The sequence below is a fragment of the Globicephala melas genome, chromosome 20 (genome assembly GCF_963455315.2).
Source record: "Globicephala melas chromosome 20, mGloMel1.2, whole genome shotgun sequence".
NCBI lineage: Eukaryota > Metazoa > Chordata > Mammalia > Artiodactyla > Delphinidae > Globicephala > Globicephala melas.
The window spans coordinates 19,374,576-19,397,395 of record NC_083333.1 but is presented as its reverse complement, the minus strand read 5'-3'; the positions used below and the strand labels follow the sequence as shown (position 1 = coordinate 19,397,395).

The following is a 22,820-nucleotide window of genomic DNA, read 5'->3' as shown; positions in this document are numbered from 1 at the left end:
TGAGTGTGCGCGTCGCTCGCTCATTGCAAGAAGGGAAAAGCCTCCTCCAAATGGGGGAACGCGCGCCTCGCCTCAAAAACTCGTTCCCAGTAGCCCACGCCAGAGCTCTGCTCGTGGACTACAAGTCCCGGGAGGCCCCGCGGCGCAGCGCACGCGCAGCGGGCGTGCTCGCGGGCGCCCACCGAGAGGCGGCAGGGGCGGGGCGGGCGGCGCGCGGGCCGCCCATTGGCCAGGAGGCACGTCCGTTGGGCGGGCCCGCCCCTTGCAGGACCCGCCCCACCGCGCCCGCGCCTGGCGCCCGCGCCTCAGGACCTGCGGGGCCGCGCGGCGCATCGTGCGGGCGGCGGCGGCGGCGGCGGGCGGCCGGGCGCAAGATGATGAAGTTTCGGTTCCGCAGACAGGGCGCCGACCCGCAGCGCGAGAAGCTCAAGCAGGAGCTCTTCGCCTTCCACAAGGTGCGGCGGCGGGCCGGGGGCGGCTGGCCGGGGGCGGGGACCGGGCCGGAGCCACGTCGGGCCGGGGGAGGGGTCGCACGCTGGGCCCGGCCGCCCCGCTCTGCTCTGCCCGAGCCGCGCGCCAGCCTCGCTCCGTCTCTGCTCTCCGCTCCCCTGCTTCTGTCTCCGCGCCTTGGACTCCGCCGGCCTCTCCCTGCGGGCCTCTCCGCCTCCGTGTGTCTCCGGGCGGCTCTCAACTCTCGCTCCGGCTCCCACTCTCTTGTCTCTTTATCTCTTTCTCGGGGACCCCTCGGCGCCCCTGCGCAGCCCTTGGGCCCGGTTTGTTTTGCTTTCGCACCCAGGCCGGTGGGGAGGGGTGCGGAGTGGAGGCAGATGTTGGGGGGTGGGGCTGGGAAATCCCTTCCCGGTTCCTCTCCTCCTTTCCCCCACCGCCCGGGGCTCCGGCTTGCGCTCTGCCCGGCATCGCCGGGGGCTCCAGCGGGGGATGCCTGGCCGTTTACTCAACTGCAGTTCGAATCGCGGGGCCTCAGTTTCCCTTGCTATGGAATAGGGCCACTGTCCTCCTTGCTGTGGGCTCTGTCACAGGGGCAGCCGACCCACCGCCTCTCCTGGAGCCAAGGCGGAGGTGGGGGCGGAGGGCTGCTCCTTCCTTTCTTTCCTGGGTAGGGCCAGAGGGGCCACGGGAAAGGGGCTGCCTTCAGCCCCGCCTCCCCTGCGCTGGTGTGTGGTTGAGAGAGGCCCCAGCCTGCCCCTTGCTAACTCTCCCCAGGGGTGTCACTTCTGGCCTCAATTTTACACCCAAGCCCTTTGATCGCAGGGCCCCTTGCTGCTCTTGGGGCCTAGAGTCATTATGCTCACACACCGGTGAGAAAATTGAGGTTTAGGGCTGACCACGTGCCCAAAGTCAGAGTGAGCTGGGGCACTTGGTCTTTGGGTCCCCTTGTCAGTGGGATCTGACTTTAGCCTTGAGGGCCAGGGGCTTCGGGAGGGGTGCTGTGGTCCCCACCTGGCTGCCAGGAGACTCTGGTCCAGGAGGAAGCTCTGGGGCGACCGGTCCCGCAGTGACCGAGGCTGGGTTGCCTCTCAGGGTAGGCGGGGTTTTCCAGGTGGCGTAGGGGCTGCCAGGACCCTCAGACTTGGTGGCCAAGGGGCCCAGAGAGGAGGCTGGTGCCCAGGGGCTCTGAGGTGTCCCCCTTCCTGTGCTGAGTGGCCGAGGATGAGCCCCCTCGAGATGAGAGGACAGTGATGGTGGGGCAGGCGTAGTGCTCAGGTATCACTTCCTCAGCCAGGGAGTCGGGGTGTGAAGTGGGGACCCGAGACAGGTGGAAGGGAGGCTTGCTCCCCCTGGCTGGCGCCTGGTGGCAGAAGCTGGTCTCCCTGCCAAGGAGGGTGAGGCCCTGTTCTGAGTGGGCAGCAGTGGTGGGAGGGGGTGGTCTTGGGCAGAGGGTCACTAGAGAGGAGGGGCTGGTAGGTGATCACTAGAAAATAGGCCCAGATTCCCGAGTGGTGGGGCATGGGCAGGGGGTGGTGGTCCAGGGTGAACCTGGACTTTGGACTCAGTCTTGGGTCCAAATCCCAGCCCTGCCCACAAGTTGCCTGTGGCATGTCCACTCTATATCAGTTTAACGAATACCGCATCGGGGTGGGGCTGATGTACTAGTTGGGGAGATAGTGAGAAGCCGAAAGAAGAGAGGCAAGTGTGCGGCCTCCAGTGGTTTGGTTGGTGGTCAGTGCCGTGGGTGAAATCAGGCAGGTGAGGGTGTGGAGCGATGGCTGCTGGGCCAGCGCAGGGGGCCTCTGAGCAGTTGTCTTCTGAGCCGTGGGAAGGAGCCCACCGTGCACGTTCCAGGTAGACGGACTGTAGATGCAGAGGTCCTAGTAGATTGGAGGAGGGCGGAAGGCCATCGAGTGAGCTGGGGGCCGGTGGGAGGAGCCAGGTGGAGGGGACTTGGCCTTGACTCGGAGTGAGCTGGGAGCCCCGGAGGTCCTGAGCAGAGGAGTGGGCCGCCAGACTCGGTCAGGTCCAGTGTGGGCATGGCGGTGCCGGTGCTCCCCAGCCCACCCCAGTCAAGTGGGCTCACCAGTGCCCATATGGGAAGCCGAGGCTTGGTCAATGCTGTGACTCACCCAAGGCCAAGCCAGGTGCTCAGAGGGCTCAGTCCCTGCCCGGATGGGGTGAGGCTGGAGTCAGGCTGGGGCCACAGGCCTGGGGACCAGGGTTCCTTATAAAACTTGTGTCTTGCTGATGCAGTGGTCAGGGGGTACCAGCACCCACATGGGGTGTCCCACCTTGGTGTTGAGGGCAGGGGGCTGGGGGCCCAAGGGTGCAGGCTTCCCAGGGAGGGCCCCCAGCCAGGCCTCGGGGTTGACTAGGGGCTCCTTGGGTAGGTGGGGGGGGCGGCGAGCCAGGGCTGGTCTGCACTGGGACCGGCCCTGCCGGGAGCTGGGGACCTGGTGGGAGCCGTTGCATTGACACCCCCAGTGCACAAGCCCCCTGCCCACCATCCCAACCAGGGATGGGAAGGGAGTCACGTCTCCCAGTTTCCAGGTGGGAACCCAAGTCTGGCAGGTGCGTGACACCTTCGGGGCCTGGGCAGGAAGTTCCTTCTCTCTGGGCTCCAGTCTCCCTGTCTCTGGGGCTGGGGAGCAGCCCCGGGTCGGCGTGGCGCTCGAGAGCCTCTGCCTAGCTGGCCTTGGCTGCTGGCCTCTGACCACCCGTCAGAGCCTGTGTTGGGGGTTGCCTGGGACCACACCCCACTTCAGTCTGCCAGGAGGAGTGGGGTGCGGAGCCCTGCTCTGTGGGGCCGCGGGGTTCACTTCTGTGCCTGCGCCTCCTCTCGAGCCCCGTTCTGTTTGTTTTCAGAACCCTGCGCACGGTGGGGTGGACCCGAGTGTAGAGAGGGACGGGGCCTCGACCGGGGCGGGGGGGGCCTCTGTGGCGGGGCCAGGGTTTCAGGCCCTTCCTCACCGGAGCTGTGATTACCCGTTTCGCAGCTGAGGGCACTGAGGCCCGGAGCATGGGTGCGAAGCAGTGGCAGAGCCTGGAGGCTGCCTTGGGGTGGGTGGGCCGTGCCTGTGCCAATGCCCTCGTCTCCTTGCAGACCGTGGAGCATGGCTTCCCCAACCAGCCCAGCGCCCTGGCCTTTGACCCTGAGCTTCGCATCATGGCCATCGGCACCCGGTCTGGGGCTGTCAAGATGTATCCTTTGTGGGCCGCGGCCTTCGGAGCCCGTCAGAATGTCCTGGTTGCAGCTCCCCGTGTGCCGGGCCCCTGGGGCAGGGCCCCGGCTGGGAGGCCACGGGAGCTGCCCGGACCCTGGTGGAGGCTGGTGCAGCTGCTGCCCTGAGACGCCTCCTCACAGAGACGATGGGGCTCAGCTCGCGGGGGCCCCGGCTGCGCCGCGCTGCCTTTCAGCCAGCCAGTTACCTGGCAGTTACCATCCCAGCAGCTGTGACTGGGGAGGTGGGCCGGGGCTGGTTGCACACGGTCCCCAGCAAGGGTGGTGGGTGGGCCAGGGTCACGGCGGGCCTTGCCCTGGTGCCCGGGCACACACACGTGTGCCAGTGTGAAGACACGTGTGTCCAGCCGAGGCGCTGCGGCAGTACCAGGCTCGGCATGGTGGGCGCCGCGCGGCCCGCACCTGGACGCTCGCGCCACACAATGGGCCTGTGAGCCGCACAAAGGGGCATTTTCCGGCGAGCGCAGGGCGGGTGTGGGGGGAGGCGGGCAGCTGGACGCCTCCCTCCTGCCGTGGGGGATCCCAGCCCCGCTGCACGGGGGGAGCCCCTCAGGTGGGGCCCCAGGGGCAGGGTCTGGCCAGCCACTGCATGGTGGCACGGGGTCTCCCCACCCAGGGGCTGGGGGCACTGGCCAGGAAGTTGTGAGTTTGTCGACTCCAGGGAGAGCGGCTGGACCTGGGTGCCCCCACCTCCCGTGGGCCCCTGAGGCATCAGTGGGCACGCAGGGGCCGGTGCCCCGGCCGCCTGCCGAGGGGTCCCACTTCCTGGCCCGCTGCTTCTGCGTCTTACGGCGCTGTCCTGCCCCGCGTGTGCTGTGGGCCCGGAGCCCCTTCCTCTGTGTCCCGGCGGAGTCTCTGCTGGTGGCACGGCCTTTCTCGTGCTCACAAAGGACAGGCAGGCAGACAGCCTCAGAGGGGGACGAGGCCCCCCACCCCTCCCAGACCATTCCGGCCTGAGTCCTGGGCTGGGAAACTGAGGCTGGCCACAGGGGCCACGGCCCCCCCACCCCCCACCCCCCGGGGTCTGGCCCCGTCTCCTTGGCGACCCTGGTTCCCTCCCAGTGCTCCTGCCCTGTTTTTTGTCCCCTTGTCTGTGTCCTCCCGGCTCCTGCAGGGAATCCCAACTCCAGCTCCAGGCAACGGCTCCTGCCTTGTCTCCAGGCAACGTCCCTGACCCCTGCCCAGTCCTCCCTCCTGGGGCCCCTCGGCCTGCCCGTCCACTGTGAAGCCTGGGGTTGCTGGGACTCTGGCGCTCACACTGGGCGCTGGAAGCAGGTCACCTAAGCTCTCCAAGCCTCCATGGCCTCTCCCCTTGCAGTGGGGGCTGCCTGCCCCAGAAGGAGATGGGGTTCCTGGCCTGCAGCTGGCATCGGCCTGTGGCCGAGCTTCCTGTGCCTGGCTTGGCATCTCCGCCTGTGTGATGCGGTGTGCGGGGCCGGCTCCTGTGCACACAGCCCGGAGAGGCTGACGCAGAGCCGTGAGCCGGGCCCGGGCCGTGTGTGCGGGGGGCGCTTTTACCCTCACGTGCCCTGCGTCAGCCCCGCGAGGTGGGAGTGCAAGTCGCCAGCCCCTTTTACAGATGAGGAGGTGAAGGTCGTGCAGCAGCACCGACTTGCAGGACCGAGCGAGCCTGCGTGTCGAGTGGCGGTGCAAGACGGTGCTCCTTGCGGCGAGGAGCACCGTGGACTAGGGAGGCCCCTGGATAGGCAGGCCCATTGGATAGGGCCCTCAGAGTGGTCCTGGGAGGAGGAGGCGTGGTTTCCCAGCCTGTGCCTGCTTTCCGCCCTTGACCCGTCACCCTCAGCTATGGTGCCCCCGGCGTGGAGTTCACGGGCCTGCATCGAGACGCGGCCACCGTCACCCAGATGCACTTCCTGCCCGGCCAGGTGAGCCTCGGCCCTGCCACTGGCTCCCGTGAACCCCATTTCCGCCCCGCCCCCTGCCCCAGACCGGCTCAGTCTTGGTCTCACTCACCTGCCAGGGCCGCCTCCTGACCCTGCTGGACGACAGCAGCCTCCATCTTTGGGAGGTCGTCCACCACAACGGCTGCGCCCACCTGGAGGAAGCCCTCCACCACCAGCCACCCAGTCGCCCGGGCTTTGATGGTGCCAGGTACTGGGGGACTCGGCCAGGGATGGCTGCTGGATGTGGGGCGAGCCTGTGGAGGGGCAGGGGGACAGGAAGCCGCCCCGGGGCTGGGGTTCAGGGGGCACGTCTGATGGCCTGGCAGGCGTCAGGTGGGCATCCTGGTAGAGTCTGAGGTGAGCAGGGACAGTCTGTGCTCCAGGACCACTGGGGCCCCAGGAGACACGGGACGGGAGAGTGTGTCCAGAGCCCGGTGAGGGGCATTTGGGGCAGGAACTGACATCAGCACAGGTCCCCTGGGCCCTCAACTGGTGCGGGGCGATGGGCCACAGTGTGCCTGGGTGAAAGGGCAGGTCGGGGAAAGGAGGGTCCCGCTGGGCTGTGAGGTGCTGGCAGGTGCCCCAGGGGGGTGGCAGCATGGGCTTGGACCCCTGGGGAGAGAGTACGGGGCCCCTTGGTTCCTGGCCCGGCAGCCCTTGTTGAAATGGCCAGCGCGGGTGAGTCCTTCAGGTTGCAAGGTGCCTGTGCAGCTCCGCAGGAGGCTCGTCCTGCTTGGGCTTGGACTGGGGCTAGATGACCCCTGCCTCCCCCCCGCCCCCGTGTCCAACCCTAATCCAGGATGGATTCCCGGGGAGCGATCCAGGGCCCTCCTGCAAGTCAGGGAGACATCCATGGGCTGGGGGCGGGGCTTCCTGAGTGGGGCTCAGGGGGCCGTGCGTCCTGAAGGTTCTGGTCCTGGCCCAGGTGGGGCTTGGTTCCTGCCTTCCCCTCTTGGTGGGTGGGAGGAGCTCAGGGGCCCTTCTCCAAGACCTGGGGACCTATTTTTATCCCTGTCCCTGCTGATGTCCTGATGAATAACCGAGCGAGCTAATTACGACGTCCGCAGCCACCACCGTGCCCTTTCTGGGGCTGTGGCGAGTGCAGAGGGGCTTTGGTGAGCTGATGGTAGCGGCTCAGCCCCCTCCACGCCCTCCTCAGCCGGCGGATGGGCTCCTGCCCTCACCCCCCTCCCCTCGGCCCCCACAGTGGCCTGCCCAGCCTCGCCCGCATCACTGTGGTCCTGCTGGTGGCTGCCGGTGACCTGGCAGCCCTGGGCACTGAGGGCGGAAGCGTCTTCTTCCTGGATGTTCCCACCCTGACGCTGCTCGAGGGGCAGACCCTTGGCCCGGACGAGGTTCTGCGAAGGTGAGAGGCCACCCGGCTTCCCTGCACCCCGTCCACCGGGCGCGCTGCCACCGGCTCACCCCCCACGCCCCCCTCCCCTCTGCCCCCGCAGCGTGCCTGACGACTACCGGTGCGGGAAGGCCCTGGGCCCCGTGGAGTCTCTCCAGGGACACCTGCGGGACCCCACCAAGATCCTTATCGGCTACAGCCGAGGCCTGCTGGTCATCTGGAACCGGGCCGCGCGGTGTGCTGACCGCATCTTCCTGGGGAACCAGGTGTGTGGCGGAGGGGGGAGGCCGGCGGCTGTGCCGGGGCCTCAGCTCACAGCTGCTGCGCTCACGCCCGTCCACCCCGCCCCGCAGCAGCTGGAGAGTGTGTGCTGGGAGCGCAGTGGCCGCACGCTGGTCAGCTCGCACAGCGACGGCAGCTACGCCGTCTGGGCCACGGACGCCGGCGACTCCCCGACGACACAGCCCACCGTGGCCACCACGCCCTACGGTGAGTGCCGGGGAGGCCTGTGCAAGGTCGGCAGTGACCCTGAGCTCAGACTGGCCTTGGTGGGGGGCTTTGGGAGGACTTGTAGAAGGTGGCGGGGCTGAGCCCAGCCGCAAAGATGAGACCCCCCCGGGGCTGTCGGGCAGCGTGCCTTCCCTCGGGAGGTGGGAGCGTTGGAGGCAGGAGGAGAACGGAGAAGCGGCCGGGGCTCGGTGAGCCTGATGCTGTCCTACCCCCCAGGCCCCTTCCCCTGCAAAGCCATCAGCAAGATCCTGTGGCGAAACTGTGCGTCGGGGTAGGTGGTGCGCCGGGGCCACGCCCGGCTGCGGGAGCGCAGGGCGGGGCTGGGGGAGGCTCTCCTGGTCCCCACGGGGCCCCTCTGGTGGCTGACGTGGCTCCTCCGCCCCGAGCAGTGAGCACTTCATCGTCTTCAGCGGTGGCATGCCCCGCGCCAGCTATGGCGACCGCCACTGCGTGAGTGTGCTCCAGGCCGAGACCCTGGTGACGCTGGACTTCACCTCCCGCGTCATCGACTTCTTCACGGTGCACAGCACGCGGCCCGAGGACGGTGCGTACCTGCCCTCCCACCCCGTGCCCGTGTGTCTGCGGCTGCACTCACCCACCCCGTCCCGCAGAGTTCGACGAGCCCCAGGCCCTGGCCGTGCTGCTCGAAGAGGAGCTGGTGGTGCTGGACCTGCAGACGCCCGGCTGGCCGGCCGTGCCCGCCCCATACCTGGCCCCGCTGCACTCGTCCGCCATCACCTGCTCGGCCCACGTCGCCAACGTCCCCGCCAAGCTGTGGGCCCGCATCGTGAGCGCTGGCGAGCAGCAGAACCCCCAGCCGGCCTCGGGTGCCTCGGTGTGTGCCCGGAGGAAGGGTGCTGCCTGGGCACGCGCCTGAGATGGGGGTGTGGCAGGTGTATGTGGGGAGCTCAGAGGGACTTTGTGCCCTGGATGCCACTCCTGGGGTGAGAGGAGGAAGATGCTTGTCCTGATCTTCTGCTTCCGTCTCTGTCTCCGTCTCTCAGAGCTGGCCTATCACCGGGGGCCGGAACCTGGCTCAGGAGCCGACCCAGCGAGGGCTGCTGCTGACCGGGTAGGCGAACACGTGTCCCCGGCTCAGCCCAGTTGTGACGCGTGGTGTGAGTGTGTGTGTGTGGGCGAGCAGGGCCTGGCGCAGCCCGTGCGGGTGCGGGAGGGCCCATCCTGGGCCTGGTGGGAGCTGACCTGCTCGCTGACTCAGGCCCGGCCCCTGGTGGGACCAGGTCATCCCCATTCCCGCAGGGTGCACTGGGGTGAAGCCTCTCTAGACTCTGGTTTAAGGCTCAGCCCTCCTTTTAGCCCGAAACTGGGCTCCACCCACTCAGCCTGCCCCGGGACTGGAAAATCTGGGCTGGCCCTTGCCGAGCTGCACAGGGCAGGTGCCCGAGAGCCCAGCCTGGGCCTGGCGGGTGCTGACGTGCCCGGTGACTCGGGCCCTGACTTCCTGCCCAGCCCCTGCCATCCGCCTGTGCTGGGACCCTCGGGCTCTGACTCCAGCGGCCCCGCTCCAGTGAGAACTCCTCACCGTGGCTTTCAGGACCTCCGGAGCCATCCCACCCGGTCCCACGGCCTCACTCACCTCATGCCCTGGCTCTGGGCTCCCCCCACCACCCAGGCGCCGGTGACCTGGACTCTGCAGCTGTGTCCTGAGGCTGCACCCCAGTTTGGTCTGCTCCTCCCCCCTTTCCCTCTCTGCTTCCTCCCGGCCTCCCCAGGCTTCCTGCTGCTGCCCCTGCCCCAGCCGATCCCCCCGCTCTGTGACTGCCTCTCTGGTCACCTTTTCTGGAGGCTCCCCTGGGGGCAGGACCTCCGTAGTCCTCTGTTCCCTGCGTCACCCGCCCCTCACCTCCTGCTCATCATTTCTGGTGATCATTTCCGCACCTTCTCACCCTCTTTGCAGGGAAGGGCCCAGCACCTGCTGTATGTGGCCTGGCATACAGTAGGCGCTCAGTACGTGTCCTGTATGGTTGGTACTTCCTGTTTGCTGTGTGCAGTGGGAGTCTAGTCAGTGTCTGGCTTAGGCACTTAGTGCCCAGTGCGTGGTCGCTGGATGACTGGAGGGGGCGGGGGGCTGGAGGACCTGGGACCTGACCTCACCTTCCCTGCAGGCACGAGGATGGCACTGTGCGGTTCTGGGACGCCTCCGGCGTGGCCCTGCGGCCGCTCTACAAGCTGAGCACCGCCGGCCTCTTTCAGACAGACTGCGAGCACGCCGACAGCCTGGCGCAGGCCGCCGAGGACGACTGGCCACCCTTCCGCAAGGTGGGCCCCTCCCCTGGCTCCGGGGAGCCTGGTCCGGGCTCCGCCCTGTGTCACCAGTCCTTCCACCCTGCAGGTGGGCTGCTTCGACCCCTACAGCGACGATCCACGTCTTGGCGTGCAGAAGGTGGCGCTCTGCAAGTACACCGCCCAGATGGTGGTGGCCGGCACCGCGGGCCAGGTAGGGCCACGGCGCCCCCAGGGCTGCGGGTCTTGGGGGGCTTTCTGGAGGGTCTGGTGGGGTGGTAGAGGGACCGGAGCAGCAAAAACCCAGAGGTGGGAACGGGGCTCCAGGTGGGACCAGCCAGGGCTGTGGGGACCCACAGAGGCTTGGGGCTGGGGTGGGAGCACAGGTGTTAGATGAGCCCCGGGAGGGCAGGGCTGGCAGGTCCTGGTCGCCACCGTGTTGCTCAGTGAGGGCCCTGGTATACAGTGGGCGTCCAGTAAGTGTTTATTCAGAGGATGCACTGGAGACAATCCTGGGACCACCCTGGCAGAGGCATCGGAGGCTCGGGTGGGGCGCGGGTGGCCCCCTCTTTGTGCCGACCGCCCCATGCCCCCCCCCGCCCCTCAGGTGCTGGTGCTGGAGTTAAGTGATGAGCCGTCGGATCAGGCGGTGGGCGTGGCCAGCGTGGACCTCCTCCAGGACCGTGAGGGCTTCACGTGGAAGGGCCACGAGCGGCTGAGCCCACGCACAGGGCCGCTGCCCTGGCCGGCCGGCTTCCAGCCCCGCGCACTGGTCCAGTGCCTGCCGCCGGCTGCCGTCACTGCCGTCACGCTCCACGCTGAGTGGGGCCTTGTGGCCTTTGGCACCAGCCACGGCTTTGGCCTCTTCGACTACCTGCGCAGGAGCCCCGTGCTGGCCAGGTGCGTGCGGGCCCCTCCCGAGGTTTGCTGGGGCGCAGGTGGGGGGTGCTTTCGAGCCTCACAGGAGGCGCTGCTGGTGGAAGTTAGGCACCCTGGTGGCTGGGCTCGAGGGCGGGCTTGGGGCTCGGGCTTCCCTGATGCCCGGCACTTGCGCCCCCAGGTGCACCCTGCACCCCAACGACTCCCTGGCCATGGAGGGGCCGCTGTCCCGCGTGAAGTCGCTCAAGAAGTCACTGCGCCAGTCCTTCCGGCGCATCCGCAAAAGCCGCGTCTCGGGCAAGAAGCGCTCGACTGCCGCCAGCAGCAAGGTGGGCCAGGCGGCTGGGCGGCCGGGTGGGGCGACGGGCGGGAAGGCCGGGCTCCCGAGCCTCGTGCCCCTCAAGTTGCAGGAGGCCAACGCGCAGCTGGCGGAGCAGGCCGGCCCCCACGACGTGGAGGTGACGCCCGTGCAGCGCCGCATTGAGCCCCGCTCGGCCGATGACTCCCTCTCGGGCGTCGTGCGCTGCCTCTACTTCGCCGACACCTTCCTTCGCGACGGTGAGGCCGGGAGGGGTGTGCTGGGGAGGTGGCCCTGGGTGGTGTGGCCCGGGTTCCGGTCAGCCGCCTGGGAAACGGGCGTGGAGTGGCGCCTCCCGGAAGGTTGGAAAGTGTTGCCTGCTGAGTGCTGGGCTGCGCTGGCAACAGGGTGCCCCGGCCCACAGCTGCCCCCGGGACAGCCCGACGGTGGGGTTGGTGAACGGAGACCCGAGCGGAGACGGGAGCCCGGGTCCTGGGGGGGCGTGTGGGCCGCAGCGCCGAGGCTGAGGTGGGCGTGTGTCAGGAGACCCCGGGCAGCGTGGCTGGAGCAGAGGACGGGCCCGGGAGGTGTGGGTTCCGGCTGCCTAGCCAAGGAGCTGGCTTTATATATAGTAAGGTTTTTTTTTTAAAATATAAATTTATTTATTTATTTATTTTTGGTTGCGTTGGGTCTTTGTTGCTGCGTGCGGGTTTTCTCTAGTTGCGGCGAGCGGGGGCTACTCTTCGTTGCAGTGCGTGGGCTTCTTATTGTGGTGGCTTCTCTTGTTGCGGAGCACGGGCTCTAGGCACACGGGCTTCAGTAGTTGTGGCGCGCGGGCTCTAGAGCACAGGCTCAGTAGTTGTGGCGCACGGGCTTGGTTGCTCCGCGGCATGTGGGATCTTCCCGGACCAGGGCTCGAACCCGTGTCCCCTGCATTGGCAGGTGGATTCTTAACCACTGCACTACCAAGGAAGCCCGAGGAGCTGGCTTTGACCCCGAGCGGTTGGAGCCCCTGAGGGTCCTGCAGAGGGCAGTGATGCGGTCGGGTTTATGGACGGAGTTGCTGATTGGTTTAACTTGATGATGGGGCACATCTGTCGTGTCTCGGGGATTTTAAGTGAAAGCCCCTGTGTGAGCAGCTCAGTGTGCGTCTGGTGGATATAACCTACAGCCAGGGTGCCCGAGTCGCACGCCGTAGCATTGACGCTGAAGCTAGAGTTTTCCTGTCACACTCGGCCCACAGGCGGCTCTGTTCATCTCAGAAACGCCTTTTTGGGGTTGGGTCAGTGTCCAGCTAGTCTGCACGTGGCGCTGTCATTGATGCGTCTTTCCGTCTCCGTCTGGGAGGGGAGCCCTCACGCCTGGTGGTGTTTGTGGAGCATCCCTCTGTCCGGTGGATCCTCCCACTGTCTGGATGCGGCAGCCCCGGGGTTTTGGTTGGCCTGCTTCCAGTGTCCCCGAGAAGCCAGCTGGGCTTTGGCAAGCGTGGCTTTGATTGCTCACTAAGTTTTTGCTCCGGTTCCGCCCCCCACCGTGGTTGCTGCTGAGGTCACCAGTTCATCAAAGGTGCACAGTGGTGACTGCCTGGTCCATCCACGCCTGTGCGTTTTTAGCCGATTTTCCACTTCTTCCTGAGCTTGCACGGGATGGCAGGCTCGGTGTCTGCGGCAGGACCAGTGATGGACGTAGGGGAGTCGTGGCTCCGCGATGGGGCCGCATCCCCGGGATGCTGGGGGGGGCGGGTCTGAGAGGTCAGGGTCCAGTTTGACATCCCCGCGGAGGTGCCCTAGAGGTCACTCCTGCGCCTGCAGGAGGACTGGCCGAGGTCACCAGGGAGGTGTGGGCTGGAGAGAACCAGTTCGGGTCCCAGGGCATCGGGAGGGGCGGGGAGGGGAGGCACGTGCCTGCCTCACCAGCCCATCGTCCCCCAGCGGCCCACCACGGCCCCACCATGTGGGCGGGCACCAACTCGGGCTCCGTGTTTGCCTATGCGCTGGAGGTGCCCGCGGCAGCGGCGAACAGTGACAGGCGGCCCGAGCGGGCAGTGGAGGCCGTGCTGGGCAAGGAGGTACAGCTGATGCACCGCGCACCCGTGGTGGCCGTGGCCGTGCTGGATGGACGCGGCCGCCCGCTGCCGGAGCCCTACGAGGCCTCAAGGGACCTGGCACAGGCGCCTGACATGCAGGGCGGCCACGCTGTGCTTATCGCATCTGAGGAGCAGTTCAAGGTGAGCTGACACAGAGACCCCTGGGGCTTCCGTCTCCTGGACACCGCCAGACCCTTGACGACGCTTGCCCGCCTACGCCCACTTGCTGAGACCTCCCGAGAGCCCCCAGCCGGCAGCGACGCCCCGGGGAACCCCGGGGGCCCCCAGGACCTCGACCACCCCCCCAGAGCTCCAGGTGTGGGGGGTCCCGGCCCCCTGCCCTTCCAACCGGCGGGACTGGCTCCACCACAGCGGGAGGGGCCTGGCAGGTTTCCGGGCAGAGAAGCGGGTGGGGCTGGAGAGCCGGGCTGGGTGGCGGCATGGGGGCGAGGACGGGCCAGGCTCTGCTCAGTGGCCATCCCCTGCCCGCCTCCAGGTGTTCACGCTGCCCAAAGTGAGCGCCAAGACCAAGTTCAAGCTGACGGCCCACGAGGGCTGCCGCGTGCGCAAGGTGGCCCTGGCCACCTTTGCCAGCGTGGCCTGCGAGGACTACGCCGAGACCTGCCTGGCCTGCCTCACCAACCTGGGCGACGTGCATGTGTTCTCGGTGCCCGGCCTGCGGCCCCAGGTGCACTATGCCTGCATCCGCAAGGAGGACATCAGTGGCATCGCTTCCTGCGTCTTCACACGACACGGCCAGGGTGAGGGCCCCGGACGGCAGGGGAGGGGCCGCTCACAGGGCTTCCGGAAGAGGGGGCAGGCCCTTCACTATGCTCTCTGCTCCCCTCCCACCCACCCCTAGGGTTCTACCTGATTTCCCCGTCGGAGTTCGAGCGCTTTTCCCTGAGCGCCCGGAACATCACGGAGCCGCTCTGCTCTCTGGACATCAGTTGGCCCCGTGATGCCATGCGTGCCAGGTGCGTGGAGGGGTGGGGCCTGGAGCAAGGAGCAGGGTTGCCATCCCCAGTGTCACCCCTCTCTGGTCCCAGGGCTCAGGAGTGGGAGGGTGGGGGCCTGGCCCTCGAGCCATGAGGCACCTGCCCCTGGTCCCCAGCACAGACCCATCTCTGCAGCTACAGGCCCCAAGAGTCGCCCAAGCTGAGCCAGGCTAACGGGACCCCTGGCGTCGTCCTGGGTCCACAGAGCCGCAGCGGAAGCCCCGATCCCACCCGCAGCGAGGGAACTGGTGAGGAGGGAGGGCCTCTGCGGGATGCGGCCCCTGAGGGGGCTGGGGAAAGGGCATGCTGGGCACGAGAGGGTGGGGGTCCGTGTGCTGGTGCCGTGGTCCACTGTGCGCTGGACTCAGGACCAGGGCCCCAGGTGTGGAGGCTGCCCCGGGGCCCTGAGAAGGGCCTGATCACTTCCTCTCTGCAGACACCCCGGAGCTGCCTGAGGCCACGCTCTCACCCACGTCCGTTGACTCAGCCACCAGTGCCGACACGACGCTGGACACGACAGGGGACGTGACGGTGGAGGATGTGAAGGACTTCCTGGGGTGAGGAGGTGGCTGGCTCCACAGGAGGGGGTTGGTTGGCTCCCAGCCTCCCACCCCCCACCCTTCAGCCAGCCTCATATCCCAGCTGGGCACAGAGGGCCGCGGAGGGCCTGACCCCAGACCCGCTGACCGCTGCCCCTCCCCACAGCTCTTCGGAGGAATCTGAGAAGAACCTGCGGAACCTGTCAGAGGACGAGGCCCGAGCCTGCCCCATCCTGATTGGATGAGGCACTCAGGTGCGGGGCCCTGGTCCCCTCGGCGCGGCCTCAGCCCCCCACCCCCACCCCCCGGGTCTTGCACCCAAAACCCTGGCAGGCCCGGGGAGGCGTTTCCCCAGCAGGGCCAGCCCATCAGCCCCCAGATAACACGGCTGGTGTCTGGAACGAGACCAGGCCAAACCACCTAGGGGAACGGCAGCTTGGGGCTCAGATGGGTTTGGTCAGCCTGTTTCGCAGGTGAGATCACCCAGGTGTGCGAGATCGGGCGCTGCCCGAGGCTGACCGGCCCAGGCCCGAATCTGAGGCCGTAGGTCTGCCCCGCCCCCCGCCTCTCCCTGCACAGACGCTGTGGCTCCCTCTGTTGCTGGGGTCACCACTGCCCCCTCCAGGGCCACGCTTTGGTCTCAGGGGCCCAGATGTGGTCAGGGCTGAGGCTGTCACTACAGGGCCCTTGCCCTCGTCCTGGACAGGAGACGGAGCGGTGGCACACGTGTGGCCGGGCCGCCTGCCCCTTTGGACCTCCCTGGCCTTTTGCCGATCCCCTTTTCCTTCATCCACCAGGAAAGCCAGAACTGCCAGGCCTGCCCTGTTCGGAGCTGGGACCCAGGACCCCAGCCCTTCATGTAGACCTGCACCTGCTAATCTCAGGCTCCAGCGGGACCTGCCCAGCCTGGCCCCGGAGGCCACCCGGGAGGTCAGGTGCCACAGGGGAGGGCAGCTGGGGCTCACAGCCCCGTCACCTCCCAGGCGACAACACCGTCCTTTCCCTCTCCTTTTGCAAAGAGTATTTTTCTAACGCCTGTGCCAGGCACCACAGTCATTTCTAAAACTATTTTGGTACGTGCTCCCGGGCCAGCACCCCCAAGCCCCCCCCCCCCCGCAGGCTGTGCACGAGAGTGTGTGTGTGTTTCTGACTGAGAGCTCCACCAGGAGTGTGTGTGTGTGTGTGTGAGCTCCACCAGGAGTGTGTGTGTGTGTGTGTGTGTGTGTGTGTGTAGCGGGGGTCAGGATGGGTTTCCTTGTAGATTGTACCCTGGGTTTTTTTTTCCTGTCATTTTGTTAAAATTAGCAATTTTAATATTAAAAATACTGATTTTTAATATTGAAAATAAAAGCATTTAATATCTCTTAAAGGGCAACCACACCTGCTTTTATCCCTGGCAGAAGAAGGGGCATCACACGTGAGCTCACGGTGGAGATCCACTTGCCCAGGCCCCTGGGGGCACTGGTCAGGGTCACTCTCGTTGCTGCTGCTGGGGACTGTGGCACTGGGGTCAGGTGGAGGACAGACAGGCCCTTTCTCTCCCTCCGCAGAGCCTGTGGTGGCCAACAGGGCAGGCAGGCAGCGGCCCTAGGCCAGGGCCGGGCGGAAGGTGCTCCAGGCGTGGAAGCAGCGGGTGAAGGCGTGCTGCTCGTTGCCCTTGCGCACCAGGCGCAGGCGGCGGGGACGCTCGTGCTCCTTGGAGCGCAGGTGCTGGATGTACACCTGGCGGGCGGGACGGGTGAGTGCGCACCTGCAGCCTCAGCCCCTCCCCCCAGGCCCAGCCGCGGCCCCTCCCCCACTCACCTGGCAGGCCTTCAGGCTCAGCTTGATCTCCACCTGGCTTGTCTGCGTCCCCACCCACATGTAGACCTGTGGGGACAGCGGGGGAGGTGGCCGCCCGGCCTCAGAATTCCCATCCGGGGACGGCAGGGCTCCCCGGGGCAGGGCCGAGGGGCTCTCACCTCTTGGCCGTTGTCCAGGAGCATGATGTCATCATCTGCTAAGTCGTCCTGGCAGAAGTCAGAGCACTTCTCGGTCACCGCGAAGTAGCCCTTCTCGTTGGAGCACCTGGGGTCAAGGGTCACGGAGAGGCCGAGGGTCACGGCAGCGGGGCCGGGACTGAGGGGGACACTGGGGGCTGGGGCGGGGCTGTCCTCACCGGAAGAGCCGCGTGTGCTTCATATACTCGGCGTCGTCGTCGTAGGGCTTCTGTGCCCCGATGCCCACCCAGAAGAAGTTCTCAGGCTCCCCGCCCTCGTTGATGACCTGGGGGAAAGGTCGGTCAGCGCGGGCTGGCAGCCCACCCCCAGCCACCCAGTGTGCACCACCACCCCGCTCACCTGCTTGCTGTAGGAGGCCTCAAACATGCTATTCAGGATGTCCTCCGCCAGCTTGGCCTCGTCAGGGTCCGACGCCCGGCCCACCCACGCGTACACGATGCCCTGGTTGTCCTCGCTCTCGAAGGGAACCTGGATGTGCGGGGCCCAGGTCACGCCCCGCCCCGCCCGCAGCCCCGCCCCCCGCCGCGCCAGGCCCCACCTTGAGGATGAAGCAGAACTCGGAGTTGAGGAGGCCAGAGTCGGTGCTGATCTGGATGCACCTGGGGGAGGGCAGGGGTCAGCAAGGAGCCCGGGCGGGACACGGCCCGCCGGCCGCCCGCGCCTGCTCCCCGCGGCCAGGCACCGGGTGCAGAGGGCGCTGCCGTTGGTGCGGATCTGGTACAGGCTTGGCTGCAGAGCTCCCTGGGCCGCCTTCCTCTTGCCCCGGTGGATGATAAACTTTCTCTTGAAATGGGACAGAAACTTGGGGTTCTCCTGCTGCTGTGTCATGCGCACCACCTGGGGGCACAGAAGCCGTCAGGGGCAGCTCCCTGGGGGGGCAAGGCTCCCCTGGGTGAGTCCCAGGGACACCCCCTCCCCGTGTTCTGGGGGTGCGGCCGGCACACCTCCAGTTTGCCGGGGAAGAGGCTCTCAAACTTCTTCTGCAGGCTGAAGGTGAACGTCAGCCAGCCCATGTTGGAAGCCTCGCGGCCCTGCCAGAAGTACACTATGCACTGGAAGTCCTCCTCGGGCTGCTTCTCCTCTGCCTCGGCCGCCACCTCCTCTCCCTCGTCCTCAGCCCCCGCCTTCTTCTCCTCCTCCTCCTCATACTCCACGGGGACCCAGTACCTGTGGGGCCAGAGGGCAGTGGTCAGGGCTGAGCCCCCAGCACCAGGGGGGTGGGGCGTGAGGGGCACGCGGGGGAGGCACCTGCAGAGGAACACGTAGCAGTCCTGCGTGTAGAAGTGGCCAAACTCCTCCTCGGGCAGCCGTGCGAACTTCTTCCCCTCGAGCACGAAGCCCTCCATGCCGTCCAGGTCCTCGTTCCACTCCTCCATCAGCTGCTCCGCCTGCGTGCGACCCCACCCGTCATGGTGGGACAGCCCAGCCCAGCCAGCCCGCCCTGCGCCCCAGCCCCCCAGCGCCGTGCCCACCTCCGCCAGAGGCATGCGCGGCTGCCGCGGCAGGAAAAGCGAGGTGAGGTCGGCCTTCATCTGATCTTTCTTCTCGGCGTCACGCTTCACCTTCCCCGCGAGCCCCGGGCCCTGCAGCACAGCCTCTGCATTGCGCGTGTAGTCCACAGTCAACACATCGTCCCAGTTCTTGAACTTGGCCTTGAACACCTGAGAAGGCACAGCTGGAGTGGGAGACAGAGGAGGCGGGGCCTGGGGAAGCAGGGTGGGGCCCAGGAATTGGGAGAGGTGTGGCCTAGCAACCTACGGGGACTAGGAGTGGGGGTGGGGGCGGGGCATGGGCGGGGCCCGGGAAGCTGTGGAGCTTGGTAACCAACCGGTCCACAGAGGGTCAGGGCAAGAACGCGCCCGCGGGATCTCGGGGAGGCGGCCTCCGGGGGCACCGCATCGCACACCTGCGCCTCGGTGCCCTCCAGGCTGCGGCTGACCGCGGCATGGCGCGGCCGGTGCAGCATCCCGCACAGCTCCTGGCCCAGCTTGAGGGCGGCAGCGCGCACCAGGCGCGGGGACTTGCGGCCGAGCCAGATGAACACGTCAGACCAACAGTCCAGGATGTACACGCAGCGCGTGTCCAGCAGGCTCTGCAGCTGCGGGGCCCCGGAGGCTGGAGGTCAAGACCAGGGCCACCAGCAAGAAGGGATCCAGCCCCCACGCCCTCCTCCCCGTGCGTCTCACCAGCCGCATCCCAGGCATCAGTTCCACCCTGGGCCGTATCTTATGTTCCACAGAGAGCTTGTAGTTGATCTGCGGCAGCTCCAGGTAGCCCAGACCCAGGCCCACCTGGCAGGAGCAAGAGGTGGGCTTAACCAGGCTGGGTCTGGGGAACACAAGCCCCGGCCACAACAGCCCCTGCTTCAGGCTGGCCCCTGCGCTCAGGTCCACAGCCTGCTCCTCTCTCCACCCCAAGATGCTTTCTAGAAAACCCTATCAGTGGAAGAAGGACTGGTAGACGGTGCCTTCCCTACCCGCCCTCTCCAGGTCCTTATGAGTTTCTCTAACCTGTCCTCTTTCCGCCCACAACACCTACAGCACGAAGGCCAGGTCCCCAGGCCTGGCACCCATGTGCTTCTTGGCCTCCCTCTCCAGCCCCGCCTTCCTGGAAGCACAGAGCCCAACACCGGTGCCCCCCGCCCCACTCAGAGCCTGCCTCAGACCCGTGCTGAGCTACTCCTTGCCCAGAAGGTGGCACCCTCTCCCCGCCGAGGTCCCGAAGGAGGCCAGTGCAGTCAGGCCAGCCCCGCGCCCCCGGTTCACCTTATACAGCTTGGGCTGGGGCGGCCAGAAGTCGTCGGGCACGTGCTGCTTGATCTCGGAGGGCTCCCCGCCCAGCGCCTCCCAGAACTCCGGGGGCTCCTGGCCTTGTGCCAGCAGCGAGATCTCCGCCTTCCCTTTGCGTTCATTCTTGTTAATTTTCTCTGCAAAGAGCCTGAGGGCGGGTGCGAAGCCTTAGTGATGAAGCCCACGCCTCCTCCCTGGGTGACAGTTTTCCTCTGCACGGTACACCCCAGCACATCTGGGCAGGTCACAGTCCTCTTACCTGGCCTTGGTGGTGCCGCTCAGCGTGGCCTGGGCCCCCCGCCACACGTAGATGTCCAGCCCTTGGTCCAGCAGGAAAACAAACCTGGACAGGAGGAGTGGGAGGGGCTGCCATTGGCCACAGCAACGACCGCCCCCATGCCTCTGACCCCGCCCCAAATCCCTCCTTGCAGGACCTCCTGCCAAGCTCTGCAGGACATGAGCTGGAAGGCCTCTCTGTTTAGAGCCAAGCCCTGCCCCCACCGGTGGGGAGAAGGTTCGGGGTGAAGCACCCCACCTCACGTCATGGGGCTCACCTTGGGTCCAGGGAGGCCCCCTTAAGAGGCACGGGCTCCAACTTGAGGTTCTTTTTCCCATACACACGGTACATCCTGGGGGCCAGAGCAAGAGTGGCTTGGCGGGGGCACCAAGGGGCAGATCTACCCCAATACCCTCCCCCCATCCTGCCCAGCTGAGTCCAGGTCACTGCCGCCCACATGCCCCTCACCTGGTTACGTAGTGCGTGTCCTCCACAGTGTAGAAGCCACTGGCTGTTCCACCCTCGATGTAGGAAATGTCGTTGTCAAATACCTGCGTGTGGGGCGTGCGGACTTTCACTGAGCTGGCCCCCCGACCCCCACCCAACACCACCTGTCAGGAGGGGCGGACTTGCGTGTAGCCGAGTCAGATGCTGTGAATCCACGACGATGTTAAAAATACAAGATCTGTGTCTACAGACGTAAACGCACACGGGGTGGTACGACGTACATAACCGTGAACGCGTCTGCTCGTGTCCGGACACAGCATGCTTACATACGCGCGTATCAGGGGACAGGACCGGGCGAGTTTATGGAAGAAGGCAAACTCAGGTGGACGTGCCCCAAATCTCGTCTCATCTCGTGTAGGTACCTACATGTAACCAGCTGGCGGGTAGGCCGGCGCCTGTCACTAACCCAGCTCCCTGGACTCTGGCCCTGCCCCAGGCCCCGCCTCCTTCGTGGCCGGCCGGTGGGCCACCCTCTGGCAGCTTGTAGTCCCAGCTCCTCATCCCTCCTGGTCTCCTGCACCGCCACCAACCCAGTTTCCAGCTCCCAAACTAGCCTGGTCTCCTTACCCTCACCTGAGCCAGGACTTGCCTCCACTGACCCAGGCTCCCAACTGGTGGCCTCACCTCACTTCCCTGACCTCAGTCCATCCGTCCCCGCCGTCTGCCATCGCGGGGCTCAGCACCTGATACGGTTCAGTCAGCCCCGCCCACCGGCCCTCGGCTCCGGCCCCGCCCCTGCCCCTCCGCACCTGCAGGAACTCGTCGCTCTCCTCGCCCATCTCCTCGCGCACAGTGCGGCACTCGGCGCCCAGGTAGTTGCGCAGGTTGACGGCGTGGATGGCAGAGCACGCCTTCTTGTCAAGTGTGGCCTCCCCGCCGATCCAGTAGTAGATCTCCCAGTTCAGAGACCCGCTGTCATCCAGAAAGGTCTGAAGGCCAGGGCAGTGGCTGGGTCAGCCCCCGCCAGGCTTCTGCTGGGCAGCCTCCCGGGCAGAGACCTCGCCGCCCACCCTCCCCCGGAACACGGCTGGGAGCGGGCGGTTCTGAGCCGTCCAGGTCGGGCCTCGCAGCCCCCTGCCCCGCACCTTGAGCACAATGTAGCAGTCGGCCTCGTAGAACCTGCCGTGGAGGGCTTCCCCCACCAGCACGGGCACGAAGTTCTCCATCTGCCAGATGGTCAGGCCAGGCAGCTGGCCCACGTCCTCCGTGAAGAACTCGGAGTAGTCGAGGCGCGGCTTCTCCAGGCCCTGGTCCCAGCGCCGTGCCTTGCCCCCAGGTGCTCCAGAGTCCATGCTCTCCTGGGATCACAGGCACGACGCTGGCTTGACTGCGCAGCCGCTCGCGCTGGCCCGCCTGCGACCCAGCTCAGGGCCCCCTCTCCCGCTGGGCCCGGCTGCACTGCTGAGCAGAGCCTGAGCCCCGGCCCGGCTTACCTCCTGCTTCTTGTTCTTCTCCTGGGCCACGTCCGACATGCCCTTCAGCACCTGCTTGGCCTGGTCATCCTGGGCCGAGTCCTTGCGCCTCCGCAGCCGCATCTTGCGAGCCAGGGGGTCCTTGGGCCCACTCCCTGCTGAGGGGAGGGGTACACAGCTGACCTGGCTGCCCCCTACCCCGCCTGGGGCGTCCAGCCAACCAGGGGTCAACCCCACGCCCCGCATCCAGAAAGCGTGTCCCACCCAATTTACAGATGGGTAAGCTGAGGCCCAGGGAGGAGCCCCCACTGCCAGGCCAGACCTTCCCCTGCTCACCAGCCGCCGCCGCGGCCACCGTGGCAGGGGAGGCTCCTGCCAGCCGCAGCTGGTTCTGCAGCGAGAAGTCAATGTTGTACCACTCGGCGGTGCGGTCAGCGGGCTTGGGGGGCATGACCAGGCTGGGGTTCTCCCGCACGTCCAGGACCTGCCTCGTGGGGCGAGCGGAGCCGGCGCTGAGCCCGAGTTCTACCTCACGGCCACCCCAAAGCCCTGCTCTTTGCAACCCCCGGGGCCAAAGGGCTCAGGTTCTCATCCTGCAGCCACCCTCATGGGCTTGGGCTTTCCCGTCTGTGAAGTGTGACCTCGCAGACTGGCTGGTTATGAAGCTTAAGTGATGCTGTCGAGTGTGATGTGGACACAGGACGTGGGTCACCCCCTCCTCACCCTGGCACCAGCCACCCCTCCAGGAGCCCTTTGCTCAGTCTTCTCTGGGGGTCTGTCCGCACCTCTCCCGTTCCTCCCTCCCCCCAGTACCAGCTGCCTGCCCAACCTCGATCTCTGTCAGGAAGTGGATGGCCTCCGGGAGGGTCACCAGGCGATTCTTGTTCAGGACCAGCTTCCTCAGCTTCGTGCACCTGTGACGACATAGCTGGGCCTCAGGGGGGTGACAGATGGGGAGCCGGGGGCCTTCCAATCCTGGGTTGGGGAGGCAATAGGGCCAGAGAGACTAAGCAGCCCAGCTAGTTAGGAAACCAGCCAACTTGAAGGTGCCGCAAACATGGGAGGGGCCGGGGTCTCCTCATGGCTAAGTGACCAGGAGGGTCTTTCTGCAGCTTCTACAGGGCCTTCCGAGAACTAAAGACCCCTGGGTGTGAACAAGAGGGCAACAAAAAACACGTTCTGGGGCTTCCCTGGTGGCGCAGTGGTTGAGAGTCCGCCTGCCAATGCAGGGGACACGGGTTCGTGCCCCGGTCCGGGAGGATCCCACATGCCGTGGAGTGGCTGGGCCCATGAGCCATGGCCGCTGAGCCTGCGCATCCGGAGCCTGTG

General features: G+C 66.7%; 2 protein-coding genes across 8 annotated transcripts in view; one reads left to right on the top strand and one right to left on the bottom strand.

Annotated features, from left to right (window-relative positions):
• The first annotated feature begins 319 nt into the window (after positions 1–319).
• Positions 320–20,275, top strand: LLGL1 (LLGL scribble cell polarity complex component 1). Of its 6 annotated transcripts, none has more exons than XM_030861219.2 (23): positions 320–455; positions 3,557–3,654; positions 5,499–5,580; positions 5,676–5,806; positions 6,806–6,964; positions 7,056–7,218; positions 7,306–7,441; positions 7,679–7,733; positions 7,852–8,006; positions 8,074–8,297; positions 8,467–8,534; positions 9,589–9,742; positions 9,816–9,920; positions 10,314–10,606; positions 10,767–10,914; positions 10,996–11,143; positions 12,815–13,110; positions 13,466–13,730; positions 13,832–13,946; positions 14,103–14,215; positions 14,404–14,524; positions 14,673–14,760; positions 15,304–20,275. In XM_030861219.2, exons 1-22 carry the CDS (start codon positions 375–377, stop codon positions 14,749–14,751), a joined length of 3,189 nt encoding a protein of 1,062 aa, XP_030717079.1. In that variant the 5' UTR covers positions 320–374; the 3' UTR covers positions 14,752–14,760; positions 15,304–20,275. The 6 variants fall into 6 exon arrangements, with proteins under 6 accessions (XP_030717079.1, XP_030717078.1, XP_030717076.1 ...); XM_030861218.2 differs by having other exon boundaries at positions 10,990–11,143; XM_030861216.2 differs by having other exon boundaries at positions 7,309–7,441; positions 10,767–11,143.
• The window catches only part of FLII (FLII actin remodeling protein), a 13,184-nt gene continuing 6,208 nt past the window's right edge, over positions 15,845–22,820 (bottom strand). The window contains exons 10-30 of one of the 2 annotated variants that reach the window (XM_030861213.3): positions 22,321–22,405; positions 21,828–21,975; positions 21,513–21,646; positions 21,165–21,377; positions 20,829–21,008; positions 20,041–20,123; positions 19,850–19,924; positions 19,555–19,638; positions 19,272–19,443; positions 18,693–18,797; positions 18,413–18,604; positions 17,979–18,167; positions 17,755–17,894; positions 17,451–17,673; positions 17,189–17,343; positions 17,045–17,105; positions 16,846–16,974; positions 16,665–16,771; positions 16,468–16,573; positions 16,310–16,375; positions 15,845–16,228 (exon numbers count right to left, since the gene is read on the bottom strand). In XM_030861213.3, coding sequence (XP_030717073.1) covers positions 16,094–16,228; positions 16,310–16,375; positions 16,468–16,573; positions 16,665–16,771; positions 16,846–16,974; positions 17,045–17,105; positions 17,189–17,343; positions 17,451–17,673; positions 17,755–17,894; positions 17,979–18,167; positions 18,413–18,604; positions 18,693–18,797; positions 19,272–19,443; positions 19,555–19,638; positions 19,850–19,924; positions 20,041–20,123; positions 20,829–21,008; positions 21,165–21,377; positions 21,513–21,646; positions 21,828–21,975; positions 22,321–22,405 — 2,782 coding nt within the window. In that variant the 3' untranslated portion in view covers positions 15,845–16,093. Of the gene's footprint in view, positions 16,229–16,309; positions 16,376–16,467; positions 16,574–16,664; positions 16,772–16,845; positions 16,975–17,044; positions 17,106–17,188; positions 17,344–17,450; positions 17,674–17,754; positions 17,895–17,978; positions 18,168–18,412; positions 18,605–18,692; positions 18,798–19,271; positions 19,444–19,554; positions 19,639–19,849; positions 19,925–20,040; positions 20,124–20,828; positions 21,009–21,164; positions 21,378–21,512; positions 21,650–21,827; positions 21,976–22,320; positions 22,406–22,820 lie in introns of both variants that reach the window. The other variant, XM_030861212.3, reaches the window with a different exon arrangement.